The sequence below is a fragment of the Notamacropus eugenii genome, chromosome 3 (genome assembly GCF_028372415.1).
Source record: "Notamacropus eugenii isolate mMacEug1 chromosome 3, mMacEug1.pri_v2, whole genome shotgun sequence".
In the NCBI taxonomy this organism is placed as follows: Eukaryota; Metazoa; Chordata; class Mammalia; order Diprotodontia; family Macropodidae; genus Notamacropus; species Notamacropus eugenii.
The window spans coordinates 412581500-412597042 of record NC_092874.1 but is presented as its reverse complement, the minus strand read 5'-3'; the positions used below and the strand labels follow the sequence as shown (position 1 = coordinate 412597042).

Genomic DNA, 15543 nt, shown 5'->3' with positions numbered 1-15543 from the left:
CATATCATGTTCGTCAATCTTGGCCATGTAATTGTTTTCTATAATCAGAATTCAGGTTGATTTTCTCCTTAATGTAATGGGTTTGATGTTTCTCCACATTTTTTATTATAAGGGGAAATAAAGTTTCTTTAAAAAATGAAGTATAAAAACAAAGAAGAGAATCTAGAGGTTCTTAATCTGGGTTAGGAAGTTGGAGGGTGGGAGGATGTGACACTGAGGAAGAAAGGAAGGAAGACTACTGAACACTTGGAACTAAGTAACAAATATCAGGCACTCTCCAAGGTGTAGAAGCTGAATCCTTTTTAAGAGGAAGTAGCTGCTTTCACTCTAAAGAATGATGATGTAGAATGTAAGCTCTTTGAAGGAAGGGACTATCTCACTTTTGTTTCTCGGGGTTTAGGGTGTTCAGGGAAGACTTGTACCTCTGGTATGAAGGCTGCCATGTCCTTTTCAGGGCTGCTTTCTACCTTTGGTATCCACTTGATCCACCCAACTCTCACTTGTAGCTCCAAGAAGCTGTAGCATGTGCAGAGGCCACACCCTGATAAGCCATTTTGACAGATGGGCTAAAACAGGTTGAAGGGAACCTAGAGTTCTTAAACCCATCAGTGAGTTGGGAATGTGTGTGTACCCCAATCATGTGAAGCCTTCCCCTGGTGGAATGAGCTTATGAGAACAGTTTGTTCCAGTGACCAAGAAAGCAACTAAAGCAGGTGCTGTTGATCTCTTAGAGTTTGGTTAGACATTGAAAAAACCAAGGTCAAACGCTGCTTCCCAAGCCATCACCATTTATCTTGATTTTTATCTTGCCACTGGACTCTGAGGACTGCAAGAGAGAGGGCAATGACTTTGTACAACTCTGTCTCACTTAAATGCAAGTCAAGACATCATGATCCATACCATTTTACCATTTTTACCTACCTTTAAGTCCTATAGTGACAAGCAAGTGATTAAGTACTAGATACAGATACAGTGGGAGCTGTAGTTACAAACCTGAACACAGGCATCACAGGTCACAGGATTATCTTCTCACTGAACTGAAGCAGCAGTGGGATCAAGCAGCTCCCCGGGTATCTGAGCAGTCTTTTTAAAAGACCATACTCCTTACCTCCTGGAATGAAGAAGGGGCTAGAAAGGGGGTCCTAAAAATTATCAGCTTCACCTAATGCTGGCTTGCTTGCTGTGGAAAGTGGGATCCCACTCTGTGGTCAAAACACAAAAGAATTCTACAAAAACTTTTGCAAAAATGATTCCTTTCATAATTGGTACATGTAATGTGTGCACACTTAATGGACAGAGCAAAATCCAGTAGACCTGAAAGACGAAAAGCTCTTGTTGAGAGAGAACTCAGCAGGTATTGCATCCAAATAGCAGCCTTGAGTGAAGTTAGGATGGCCAGTTAAGGCTATCTTACCACAGTTGGATCTAGATATATGTGATAGGGAGCACCATGAAGCTAGTGTAGGTTTTTAAATCAAAACTAATTGAGTCAACAAGCTTGTATGTCCCTCTTCTCCTAAAGGAGTGAACCACAGACTCATGACAATGCAGTTGTCCCCTGCTGGTAAGCATCACCGCACCTTCGTCGTCAATGTGCAGAAGAGGATAGACTTACAATTTTGGGTCACTTTAACAACCAGAGTAGGCACCAACTGTCATACATAGCAGGGAATCCTTGGGAGAAATATAGTCAGAAACAGCAGCAGCACTGGTCACCTACTATTGAAGTGTGTTTCATGACTTTCCTATCACTAACACTGTCTTTCATTTACCTAAATGCAATGAAACTTCATGGAAGTACCCTCACAGCAAAACTTGCATTTAATAGACTATATCATTGTAAGAAGAGACAGACAGGATATGAGTGATGAAAATTATGTGTGGAGCATAGTGCTGGACTGATCATAAACTTATCCTCTCCACGCTACATAGTTGCATTCAATAAAAGTGGTGACTCCAAAGCAAGACAACTACCAGAAGACTTAATGTCAAAAGATGAAGAGTGCTTTTCCAAGCATGAACAGATCATTTCTAACTTGGAGGGAAAGCTGAACCAACACACAGTTGACAACATTGGAACAGAAAAAGAGTGGGCAGCTTTCAGAGATTCATACAACCACCAAATTGATAGTCCTAAAACAGTTCTGACCTAGTCAGACAGCCTCAGTGGCTTCTTCATTGCTTCTAGATTCGTTTGTTATTTAAGGCCTTTTGCTATCTATCTTTTCTGCATGTTTGAAGACATCTCCCTTTCATGCATTTGTATACTACTATTAATAGCTGTTATTTACATAGCATTTTAAGATTTGCAAAGCACTTAAAATATTACTTCATTTTTTCCTTGAAACAACTGTGGGAGAATCCACTCCAACTAGCATACTTTCTGTTCTCCATGTATAACATTCTGTCTTCCAACTCCCTGTTTTCAGAGAAGCTGTCACTCATATCTGGAATGTCCTTCCTTATCACCTCTACCTATTAGAGTGGCTGGTTACTTTCAAGGCTCAGCTCAAGTGCTGCCTCTTCTAAGAGACTTTTCACTCTCCCCGTTTTGTTTTGATTTTGTATATTTTTTTGTATTTACCTATTTGTGTACATATAGAATGTGATCTCCTTGAGCACAGGGACCATCTCACTTTTTTATTCATGACCTTAGCACCTAGCATTGTGTTTGGCGTACTTGAAATAGTCAAATACTTGTTGATTGATAGATTTCATTAGATATATCGGGAGAGAAAGACACTGGAAATTAGAAAATTTTTCAAAATAGTCTAAAGTAATATAATGACTTTGACAATGGTAGGAGAAGACAGATGCAGTGGCTGCTTAGGAGATAGAATAAGCAGGAATTTATGGGTAGCTAAAAATTTGGAATGAAGGATTTGAAGTTAGCAGAGGTTATTAGATAATAGATATAAGTATAGATGAGCAGAAGGGTGGTGATGGAGGGAAGAGCAGATTTCAAGGGAAAAATGTTAAGTTCAGTTTTGAGTATGCTGAATTTGAGATCATTGAGGCATATCAAGATTGATATTATCAAGAACAATTTATAAATATGTGGCTTGATGTCTAGGAAGAAGAGGTCAGGGAAGGTAATGTTTCTAGAGTCTTTTGCATAGAACAATCGAAGTCATAGCAAAGGATAAAATCACCAAGGAAAAGAGTGTAGAAGCAGAAGAGGGGAAGGCCCAAGTTAGTACACTGGATAGCATTTGTATTTAAAGGATGGAAAGTGAGTGAGATATAGGCAACAGAGATCAAAAAAGAATGGTTAGAAAGGTATGGGAAAGAGCCATGAGAGTTTGCTGACAAAGAAAGGGAGGAGAGGATATTAAGAAGAAGTGAATAGTTCAAAGTTTCAAATACTTCAAGAGTTGAGGGTTCAACAATAACATTGATTTGGTGATAAAGAGGCTGTTAATGAACTTAGAAAGAGCTGTTTCAATAGTGGGGCAGTGACAGACATCAAATTGCCATGATTTGAAAACTGATTAGGATGTGAGGAAATTTAGAGAGTAGATATAAAATACTATCTCAAGTTTGGTAGTGAAAGTCCATGGGATGGTAGCTTAAAGGCATAAGAAGGTCAAAGGAATTGCTTTACATTAATTGTGACTAAAGACCCAAGAGGCCTCCTCTCACATTAGTATTAAGATTTCTTTCTTTCTTTTTTTCCCCTTAGTTTTCTCCTCTTCCTACCCTTCCCCCAGAGTAAAACTTGGGTGAAATTTCTAAAACAAAAACTTAGGTAACATTTGAGGTTTCCCAAAATTATGGAGAACAGCATCCTTTCCAGAAAAGGAACTCATTGTACAATAAGCATGTCAGGTCTAGGATAAGTTTGTTTCCTCCATCTCAAAAACTACTCAAAAACATAAGAATCATAAATGCATATTAAGAAACAAAGAATCATAAAAAGAATACTTATATATAATTATTCTTATATATATAAGTATACATATATAAGTATAAGTAAAGTATAAGTATATATATATATATATATATATATATGTATACCTTCTAAGGAAGGTACAGAAAACTATGAGAAATGGAATTCTCATTCAAAATAACTATAGAATTCATAAGATATTTGGGAGTCAGTATAGCTGTGATAGCAAAATACTTCTTAGAGAAATAAACAATTTAAATATCAGAAGGAATATTCAGTGCTCACATTTGGGCTCTGTCAGTATAATAAGGCTGACAACACTACCAAAGTTAATTGAGAGTAGCAATTAAACTGAGGATTTTTGCAAAACTTAAGAAAATACTAAAATTAATTTGGAAGAACAAAAGATCTAAACTATTAGAGGGAATCATGGGAAAGGTAAGAATAAAGGGGAAATAGTACTTCTAGATCTCAGACTGTTATAAAGCAGCAGTTATCAAAACCTTTTTTGTATGGTTTTAAAAATAGAAAAGTAGATCATTGACCTACTCCCATCATTTAATACAGTTTTTGGAAATGTTAGCAATAGCAAAAAGATGAGAAAGAAATTAAAAGAATGTTAGATAAAACAAAATGGAACTACCCTTAATGCTAATGATATGATGGAAAATGCTAGAGAATCAGCAAAGATACAAATCACAGAAATTAATACCTTTAGCAAAGTTGCTGGCTACAAAATCAACCCTTAAAAATCAACTTCAGGTCTAAATAAATTTAAAAAAAAAAATCAGAGACAGTGATAGAAGTGGAAATCCCATTCCAAAATACTACAAAATTCATAAAGTTTCTGGGGCTCCATTAGCCAAAGCACATGAAAAATTTGTACAGATTCAATTACAAAGTGGTCCTTAAAGAAATGAAAAGCAATCTAAATGGCTACAAGATATTCAGATTGGCGAGGCTATGCCAATATAATAAAAATAACATACTGCCAAGTTCGTTAATACTTTTAATGATATACAAATTAAATTAGCAAAGGAACATTTCACAAAAGTTGATAAAATTATAAAATTCATTTGGAAAAGCACAATAACTAGAATATCAAGGGAAATGATGAAAAGAAATAATCATCAAAACTATCTAGTATTGGTTAAAAAAATAGATTAATGGAATAGGCTAGACAAGGGCAAATCAGTAACCATGGAACTCAGTAACTCAGTACTTGATAAAATGGAAAACATAAATTTTTCAGGGATAAAACTTAATTGATAAAAACTACCAGGAATATTGGAAAGCAGATTGGCAGAAATTAGGCTTAGATGATCATCTTTTATCATCATCTTCGATACCTATGTGGACAAGGTAACTTAAAGTGTAAGATCACATTATGAAAAACAGAAGATAAGCAAATCACATGGGATACCTTTCATAGTTACGGACAGGAGATACATCTTTTAACCAAACGGGACAGAGACAACTAACTACAAAAGATAAAATAATTAACTTTGATTGCATAGAACTGAAAAGCTTCTGCAAAGACAGAATAATACAGAAGGAAAAAACCAATCTGTGTCAAATTTCTCTGATAAGGATTTGACATCTATCTAGTCCTTATTAACAATGTACATATATAAGATCAATAGCAATTCCTCAGAAGACAAATGGTCAAAGAATATAAACAGTTCTCAAAAAAAATTATAAATTATTAACTAGCATACTACAGGGATCTCCAAATCACTAGTAATAATAGAAAGGTGAACCAAAAAAATCCTGAAGTTTTCACATTCTGCAGAATGGCAAAGAATGTCAAAAGACATCAACAGTCAATGTAGAAAGGGTTGTGGAATTATAGTCACTCTAATACATTGTTGATAGGGCTGTTTATTAGTATAATGATTTTGGAAAGCAATTTCAAATTATTCAAATAAAGTAAGTAAAATGTTCCTATCCTTTTGCCCAGAGAGACCATGACTGGGCTTGTACTCCAAGTCATTAACCTTGACAAGAAAATGCCTATATGTTCCTATAGCAGCACTTTTTGTAATAACAAAAAATTGGTAACAAAGTAGATGTACATTGATTGGGGGATGACTAAACAAATTGTGGAATGAGAATGTAATTTGTTATTATATTGCTGTAAGAAGTAGTGAATGTGATGAATACAGAGAATCATGGACAGATCTATGTGAACTGATGTTCAATGAAGTAAACAGAGCCAAGAAATCAATATAAACAAAGATTAGAACATTGTAAAGGACAGAACAAGAAAGACAAAGTGATTGTTGCACATTTTCAGATTTTTTCAGAGTATTGTCCTGATTTTTTTCCTCCTTTTTCTTTAAAAAATTCTGTTTGTTATATAAGATGACTGGGAAGGAGAGAGAAGGATACTGGGGAAAACTATGATGATGCATAGAAAGACATTAGTAAAAACTCAGTTAAAGGAAAGTAGGTGAATGGAACAGATTAGACAAGGAAGAAAAATCAGAAATAATGCAGCTCAGTAATTGTATGTTTGATAAACTCAAAAACATACATTACTTGGTAAAGAACTTCTTACTTGATTAAAAAAACTATTGGGAAAACTTGAAAACAGTCTAGCAGAAATCAGGCCTAGACCAATACCTTATACCATATTCCATAATATATTCAAAAGGAATATACAACCTGAATACTAAAAATCATACTGTTCAAAATTTCAATAGAAGCAGAGCAAAACTTCTCCTAGATATACAGAGATATATTCTTAACCAAAAAGAAGGTATAGAGATACTTGCAAAAGATAAAATAGATAATTTTGGTCACATGAAATCAAAAAGCTTCAGCACAAACAAATTAATGGACCCAGGATAAGAAGTAGAAAAAAGAAATCTTTGTATCAAATTTCTTGGATCTCCAAAAGTTTGATATCCAAAGTGTATAGACTAATAGCAAATACCAGAGATCAAAAGCCATTCCAAAAGTTGGAAACACATATCTGTCCATCATTTAAGAAGTGACTTAAAATTATGGTATATGAATGTAATGGAATATTCCTATGCTATAGTAATAATGATAATGCTAATTTGCTGTTCTCTGAGAAATAATGCAGAAAAGCACAGGAAAAAATAAAATTATGCAAATCAAAGTAACGAGAGCCAAGAAAGCAATATACACATTGAATACTACAATGGAAATTCAAAAACCACAAAACAATAGAAATAAAAGTTCCAGAATTGCGAAGAATAAGCTTGGCCCCAAAGAAGAGATTTGACAAGACAACTCTCCTAACTCCTTTAGAGAACTGGCAGGGGCTACAGGTGTAGCAGGGTCTTTGTTGGGTATTGATTAGTGCATATATTGTCATTTTTAGAACTATGTTGATCTTTTTCTGTTCCTCTCTTCAAAAAAAAAAAATCACACAACACAAAATTACAAAACTTTGTTATATAGGATGACTTTTTGGGATGGAGAGAGATATAGGGAGAAATTTCAATGATGTCAAAATATCAATTACATATGTAATATGCATATATGCACAAATGTGTATGTGTATTTAAATGAAGACCTATTAAAGTTGGTAGATGAATCATATCCTGTTGGATGATCTCTATCAATAAAAATGAAGAAAGGGCTGGAATGGAGTTGGAGCTGCAAATTAAGGAAAGAGGAGGTTGGAAACAGTTGCTATGTGGAATAGGAATGGAAATTAATAAATAATTTAAAAAAAGAATGTTGAGGGTCCTAGGTTATGTAGTATAAAAGTATAAAACATAATTATTGAATGTTTAGCATTATATTGGAATGTCTAAAAATACAAACTGTACTGACCTTTTCCCCCAGCTGCAAACAAATAAACAATTACCAAAATTCTATTTTAAATGTAGTATAGAACTAACTTTTTTTTTCAATCTATATTGTTAGGCTAAAAGTCTTATAGAGAGATTTTTTATCCAACAAGTGGAAGTTCTGGAAGAACGTTTAGAGCCACTTCCTGAGATATACTATATTGAAGGTACTCTGAAAACGGTGTGGATTACTCATTGCAATCCAGGATATGGGATGAATGCTTTGGTACATCCAAAATGCCCTGATTGTTGTGGTATGTAATTAGTTGTTAATTCACATTCCTAAATTAGTATATTCTTAATTTTTAAGGTATTGATGAAACTGGCATTTTTGTTTAAAATCGGTACTTAATCATATATTTAACTTAAATACAGTTACATTTTGAGGACTTGAGAAAGAACAAAATGGAATTGATATCAGAATGGATATTGGTGTTATAATAGGTAGTGGTGGGAAAATGGAAGTGGCAGATTATGGGATCAAGAATCTGATAACAGAAGTGTAGCTATTTATACTCAGAATCACAGAATTTGAGAATTGGAAGGGAGTTCAGTAGTCATATTTTTTGAAACCCACACACAAAAAGGATTTCCCACTATACAACATCAGCTTCTGCTTAAAGACCTCCAAAGAGGGGGAATGCACCACTTTTCCTTGCAACCAATTTCCACTTTTAGACAGCTCTAATTTTTAGGAAAATTTTCCTGACATTGAGCTTAAACTGTAGCATCTATTCATTACTCTTTGCAAGTTCTTTTTATTATTGCTGGATATAAGTGGTTCCTCCTCCACATAACAACCCTTCAATGCATGTTTTTGAAGACAGCTATCATGTCCCCCTTAAGGTTTCTTTTTTCCATGCCAACCATGCCGAGTTCCTTCAATCAATCTTCATATGAAATAGAGTCAAGACTTTTCAACAATTCCTTTGGACACTTTTCAGATTATTAATCTCTTTCATAAGCTTTGGCACCTAGAATTTACCACAGTACTCCAGATGAAGTCTGACAAAGGTAGAGTATGGTGGGAGTATTATTTTGACATTCTTAGCAGCTATTCTTCTTTTCCCTTTTTTATGATCTCTTTGTGATATAGACCTAGTAATGGTATTTCTTGTTCAAAGGATATGCACAGTTTGGTTGCCCTTTGGGCGTAGTTCCAAATTACTCAGATTGGATCAGTTCACAATACTACCAACAGTGCATTAGAGTCTCAATTTTCCCATATCTTCTCCAGTATTTATCATTTTCCTTTTCTGTCATCTGATAGGTATGAGGTAGTAGTTCAGAGCTGTTTTAATTTGCATTTTTCTGATCAGTAGTGATTTGGAGCATTTTTCCATATGATTATAAATAGCTTTGATTTTTCCTTCTGAAAGCTGCCTGTTCATATCCTTTGACCACTTACCAATTGAGGAATGACTTGTGTTTTTATAAATATGATTCTTGTAAATTTGTATTCTTATAAATTTGATTCAGTTCTCTATACATTTGAGAAATGAGACCTTTATCAGAAACACTGGCAGCAAAAATTGTTTCCCAGCTTTCTTCATTTCCTCTAATCTTTTTGCATTGATTTTGTTTGTGCAAAAACATTTTAATTTGATGTAACCAAAATTATCCATTTTATATTTCATAATGTTCTCTATCTCTTCTTTGGTCATAAATTCTTCCCTTCTCCACAGATCTGGCAGATAGACTATTCTTTGCTCTCCTAATTTGTTTATGATATCATCCTTTATGTCTTGCTGTCTTTTTCTGTCCCATGTATTATCATTATTTATATGCAAATCTTCTTTTGGATTGTGAGTTCTCTGAGAGCAGAGTCTGGGCCATATCTTTCTATCCCTAACACCTAACACAATATTTTATAGTGTAGGCACTTAATAAACATTTGTTCAGTTTCTTCAACAGATTTAATAATTTGTGTTGATAATTTCATAGAACTGGCAATTTCTTTAATTGATTTGTTCTCTTCTCTATGTGCTAGAATATGGAATTCCCCGTTTGAACCAGAGCTCATTCAGTACTTCATTTTTGTCTCTTATACACAGTAGTGGTGGTCTAAACATTCGAGAGAACATATTACTCAAGAAGATGTTGAAGTAGTCCTCGAAATTGGAACATAGTAGAAAATATGACCATAATAATACTAGATGGAAGAACAAATTAACATACAAAGTGCACTTAAAATTCATTGAGGTGTGAAATGGCATTCTGGATAGAAGCACATAAAATATATGAGGGAGAGTTTTGTGAAAATAACTTTATTTGCAGAATGAAGGTGCAGCACTGGGAGTTGATGCTCAATAAAGAAGATTGAGACAACTGATATTTATTGAATAAGGAATATTTACTTTCTCAGCAGTAGGTTAAGTAAACACTGGATTTTCTATTTATTTTACTGTTTTTAAATTTTCCCCTAGATGGCAGACCAGGATTGGTTGCTGAAAAGTTACGAGCGTGTGAAAAATTCTACACGCATTATTACATGTAATTTATTCTATATTTAGAAATTTATTATGTTGATTTCAGTTGTTAAACCCTCCTGGATAATTTCAGAAGGATTAAATGTAAATGACTTTTTTTATGTTGTCATGTAGTCACTGTAGCAAAAGTAACTTTGTATTAAATTCATATCAAAACTTTTGCCATACATTTATAGTTCAAAATGCAAAACCATTATCACGAGAGATCTGCCAAAATGTGGATTGTTGTTTGCAGAAGGTTTCTGTGCAAATGCGGATTCTGTAGTACTGTGCTATAAAAGTATTTATTTTACATATAATTAGAAATCATATTTAAATGATTATCATCAACAATAACTAAAAATTTAGCTGGACTTTGTCCTTTCCATTTAGAATAATATCTTTTCCCTTTTCATATTTAGCTCTGACATTTAGTTAGAAGAACAAAGAAATTATTTTCCTCATTTATGTTAATTTTTCTTTTTTCTGTCTTGAAAAGGATGCTAGCAAGCCCTTACCTTAGTGGACACTATACTTAAATGAATAATAATATCAAAATATCAATAATAATGTGCTAAGAATAGCTAGCATTTCCTAGGTAGGTAGGTGGCACAGGGGATACAGTTCTGGCCCTGGAGTTAGGAAGACTCATGTTCATGAGTTTAAATCTGGCCTCAAGACACTTATTAGCTTTATGACTATGGGCAAGTCACTTAACTCTGTTTTCCACAGTTTCCTCATCTGCAAAATAGGTTGCAAAAGAAAATGGCAAACCACTCCTGTATTTTTGCCAAAAAAAAAAATGCCACATGGGATAATGAAGAATTGGCCATTATTGAAACAACTGAACAACAACAAAAGGTAGCATTTATATAGAGATTTAAGGTTTGTAAAGCCTTTTGCCAGTATTGTATCATTTTAGCCTCACACTTATTTTGGAAGGTAAGTGCTTTTATTATCCCCATTTACAGATAGGAAGATTGTGACTAAGAGATTAAATGACTTGCTCAGGGTCATAACAATAACTGCTCATATTGCTATAGCACTTAGCCACAGTCTTAGCAGTGAGCAGTTAGTTGAGCCTAGTAACTTTCTGGTTTTTCTTTCATTAGACCAAATATGCATATACATAATTTAATATTTGAAAGAAATGGAGATCCTTGATGTATAAATGCTCTCTTGTGGTGATGTCCAAGTTTCTTTACTTCAAACATGAAAATTTAATTAGTTTATTCTGACTTAGTGAGAAATTACTGTAAGGAAGAAAATTTAGGAAACATATTTTAATTAATGTTACCACCACTTGCTTTGTAACTTTAGGTGACTGTTCTTTGTTAAGTAAGGAGAAGATTCATAGAGGTTGCTAAGGTTTTTGACAGACTAGGATTCAGATGTTCAAGTGACATGATATCTAACTCTCTTTACACTACTATGGGATAAAGGAACAGTGATGGTTATTATAAAAATGATTACTATAGTTGTACCCTAACAATCCCCAGTTAGTTTTAAATCCTGTCTTTTACACTTTAACTTGATTGAGAATTTGATGGATTCACTTGGTTTTAGTGAATAAGTAATGTGAATAAGTGAATAAATAATCAGTCCTATCATGCTTTTCACTTTCTGTCTTCTTTGTTATATTTCCTAAAGTTGTTCTTAATATCTTGGCTCATTTCAATTTTTGCTCCCTACCAGAATTAATAAGCATCCTGAGCTCATAGACAGCTATAGATTTGACTTAATTTTATATATAAAATTTAGGAAGCACTAGCTCCTAGCTCAGTTTTACCACATAAGTAACAGGCTAATTGTCCATCTTACAAATTGTTAGCACAATTTATAAGTTTTATCTACATTCACAATAATAGAACTATTACAGAAGCATTCCAATTATAATGTTTGGTGATTTGTTTGAAAGTTATTTTAAAGTAATTTTCCTATAGTGCATGTAGACAGTGATCATCATTATTCTGAAATTCATTGATACAGATTTGACTACTTCTCTCCAGGGAGTCATGCTGTGGCAGGTAAATAGTTATTTTGTAGATTCAGAAACATCTTTTTTCCCTATTATCATTGCAGAATACCTTTTTAAGAAAATAATAAAAATAAAGCATTTATCTTTTTGGAGCAAAATTCAGCCTTAAAAGGTATTCTTCAACATGAGGGTTTTTTCCAAGCATATTTTAAGATCATGCATGATTTCTTGGTAAATGCAACCATCTGAAGAAGTGATTATCAGACCCCAGAGCACTCTTTTCTCTTCATTGAGATCTACAGCGCTGAAAAGGGTTGCCTTAGTACTCCACATAAGAATTGACGAAAAATGCAGATTGCCTAAATTGATATGCAATTGAATGGAAAGTGACTTAATCACTTATTATCTCTATCTTGAATAGTAGCTGCAGATTGATGGTGAGGTGGGCCTAGAACTAAATGGGTAGAGGCAATTGTTTCTGATCAGTTTTGAGAGTTTGGATCTTCTCTCTGTTGCAAAAGCCTATATTCTCAACACTAATATTTTTCTGGTAGTGTAGAGCATGATGGTAGATGGCCATCTATGAAGTCTAGAAGAACTAACTGCTAAAAGGCAATATCAGTATTAAACATATATACATCAAACAGCATAGCATCCAGATACTTGAAGGAAAAGTGAAATTAGTTACTTGATGAAACAGACAACAAAACCAGACTTGTAGGGGAACTCAATTTACACCTCTCAGAGCTAGATAATTTTAACTGTAAAATAAACAAGAAAGAAGAGAAAAGTAGAATTTTGAAAAAGTTAGATATAATAAACTTAGGGAGTATATTGAATGTAGTGTACCTGTATTTCTGCTGTACATGGTACCATCACACACACACAGAAACCTGACCATAGTGGCATAAAAGCCTTACAAACAAATGTAAGAAAGCAGAAATATTAAGTGCATCCTTTTTGGACCATAATGTATTAAAAATTACATTCAATAAAGGGCCTTTGAAGCATAGATTAATAATTAATTAGGAACTAATCCCCAGTAATTAGTGGATCAAAGAACAAATCATCCAAATAATCAATATTTCATGAAAGATAACAATGAGACAAAATACCAAAATTTATGGGATGCATACAAAGTAGCACTTAGCAGAAAATTTGTGTCTCTAAATGCTTAACAGTTAGTAAAAGCTAAAAAGAACAGATCAATGAATTGCGCATGAAACTAAAAAAAAGTAGTAATAGTAATCAAAATTAATAGTAAAATTAATTAATAGTAAATCAAAAATTTCCAGTAGAAGTCCTGAAATAGAAAATAGAAATCTTTAAAAATCAAAGGAGAGACTAATAACATTTAAAGTAAAAAATAAATGAATAAACCTCAGTTTGTTTTGTGAAAAAAAATGGCAAAATATATAAACCATTAGCTAATTTGATTTTTAAAAAGATGAAAACCTATTTATCAATATCAAAAAATGAAGAATGAATGCACAACCAATGAAGATGAAATTAAAGATTGTTAGAAGCGATTTTGCCCAACTTTATTTCAATAAAACTGATAATAATCTATATGAAATTGATGAATACTTACAAAAATATAAATTGCCCAGAGTAGCAAAAGATGAAATAGAATATTTAAATAACCTTGTCTTGGAAAAGCAAGATATATCAAGAGAGGTTAGATTGTAGTGACTGTTCAGTTCCTAAGTAATGAACTGATCATTTGAGGAAAAAACTGAATGGCAGGACTATCTTGTTTTCACTGAATAAGTGGGACATAGAGTATGCTTAAGGAGTGAAAGCTGAGGAGAGAAGACTTGTGGTTCTAACTTTTGTTTAAGTCCCTGAAAGAAGATTGTAGGAAGAAGCCAAGATGTAGAAGAATCAGCAGTCTTTTTTATGTCCCTATCCCCAGCTTGAGGCTTTGGGGAATATCCTCTTGGTGAGAGCTGAGACTATCCGTTGAGCTGAGTTATCTTGCCCTGAATGGGAGAGCTCATTCATTCACTGTGCACTGTCTGGTATATATTCTTGTACATATACTCTCCCTGATTTCTGTTTTGCTATTGACTAAGATAAATAAATTTATTGCTTACAATGTGTCTTCATTGTGGAATTGGCATCTTGTGGATAGAGCACCAAGTCTTGGATATGTAGTTTGGGTTACTCCCTCCCTTTTAGGAATAGAGATCAGAAATGCAACTTGAACCTAAAAATTATTTCCCATATACTAACCATATTTAAAGAAGCAGATAGTTGTAATTCTCACCTTATATTCCCTCTCTCTGAGGAGAGTAAAGTGGTCAGCTTCTGGCTCCAACCTTCCCTCTTGGCAGGAATCAAATTGTCCCTTGGGGAAGAGTGGAGAGAGGAGACCAGGGATTATTGCTTTCCTATGAGCCACATCTAGACAGACTCATGTGAATAAACAATGTACCCAGTCAGAAAAGCCATGCAATTCCTTTCTTCCCCTCACTACCGTGACTATATTAGTTACTGTATTCTTTAAGTACATATGAATTTTCAGATGGCCTTAGATCTCATTGAAAAGGAGTTCTGTAAAACCAAGACAGTGCATGCAACAGGCAGGAGCACTTAGACAACTGTATTCTCTGTAAAAAATTCTTCTATCCAACTTTTGTATGAGACAGCATCCATTGCAGCAATGAGTATTTTTGATGAACATATCTCCTTGTTGGTTTTTTTGACAACATTAAGAGGATTATTGAACAAAAGTATCTCTGTGGTTCCCTATATTGAAGAATCTAGTAAAATCTTGTCAGCTACCTGGGAGACACCTTGTTAGGTCTGTGTTTTAATCTTCTTAGTCAAATTTTGCTTTGTAATCAAAAGACAATAAATACAGGAAGATACCCTCTATTCTTTTCCCATATCAACCAATTGTGTTGTTGTCACAATAATTAAGAAAGAACCAGATAAATGGATATATCTGCATCTGTATCTACACACATACGATCAAACTGGTTTCTAGCGTAACTGAGCTTTGACACATCTGAGGTCCAGAGTGTCTCAGATGATTTTTTCACAGAGGACATTAGGAGAAAGGTAATGTTTCTTAACAAGGAGAGCTCTGTATAGTTGCTTCTGGGAAAATTGTAAATTGTGATGAAAGTGCCTTAAGAAGACAGACTGGAGAGAGTGTGTAGACATTTTGGTTAACCACATTTTGAAACCTCCTGATGGGCTCTAGGCACATTCTAAAGGGCCTGTAAGCTTGAGCTACTGGCTGTTTGCCTTATTTACTTTAGGGGATCTCAGTGACTCCTTTGCTTAGGTGTCCAGTGAAGGAAGTTGATTCTCCAGCCTTAGGAGTTTTAAATGGTTGGGAGAATTATTCACAAAAATCTGGGAGTCAGACAT

General features: G+C 34.0%; 1 protein-coding gene across 6 annotated transcripts in view; it reads left to right on the top strand.

Moving 5' to 3' along the window:
* ZPBP (zona pellucida binding protein) overlaps window positions 1–15543 on the top strand; it is a 127642-nt gene that overhangs the window by 78726 nt on the left and 33373 nt on the right. For all 6 annotated transcript variants that reach the window (XM_072598137.1, XM_072598133.1, XM_072598135.1 and 3 more), the window contains one exon: window positions 7793–7970. In XM_072598137.1, the coding sequence (XP_072454238.1) occupies window positions 7793–7970 (178 nt within the window). The remainder of the gene's footprint in view (window positions 1–7792; window positions 7971–15543) is intronic.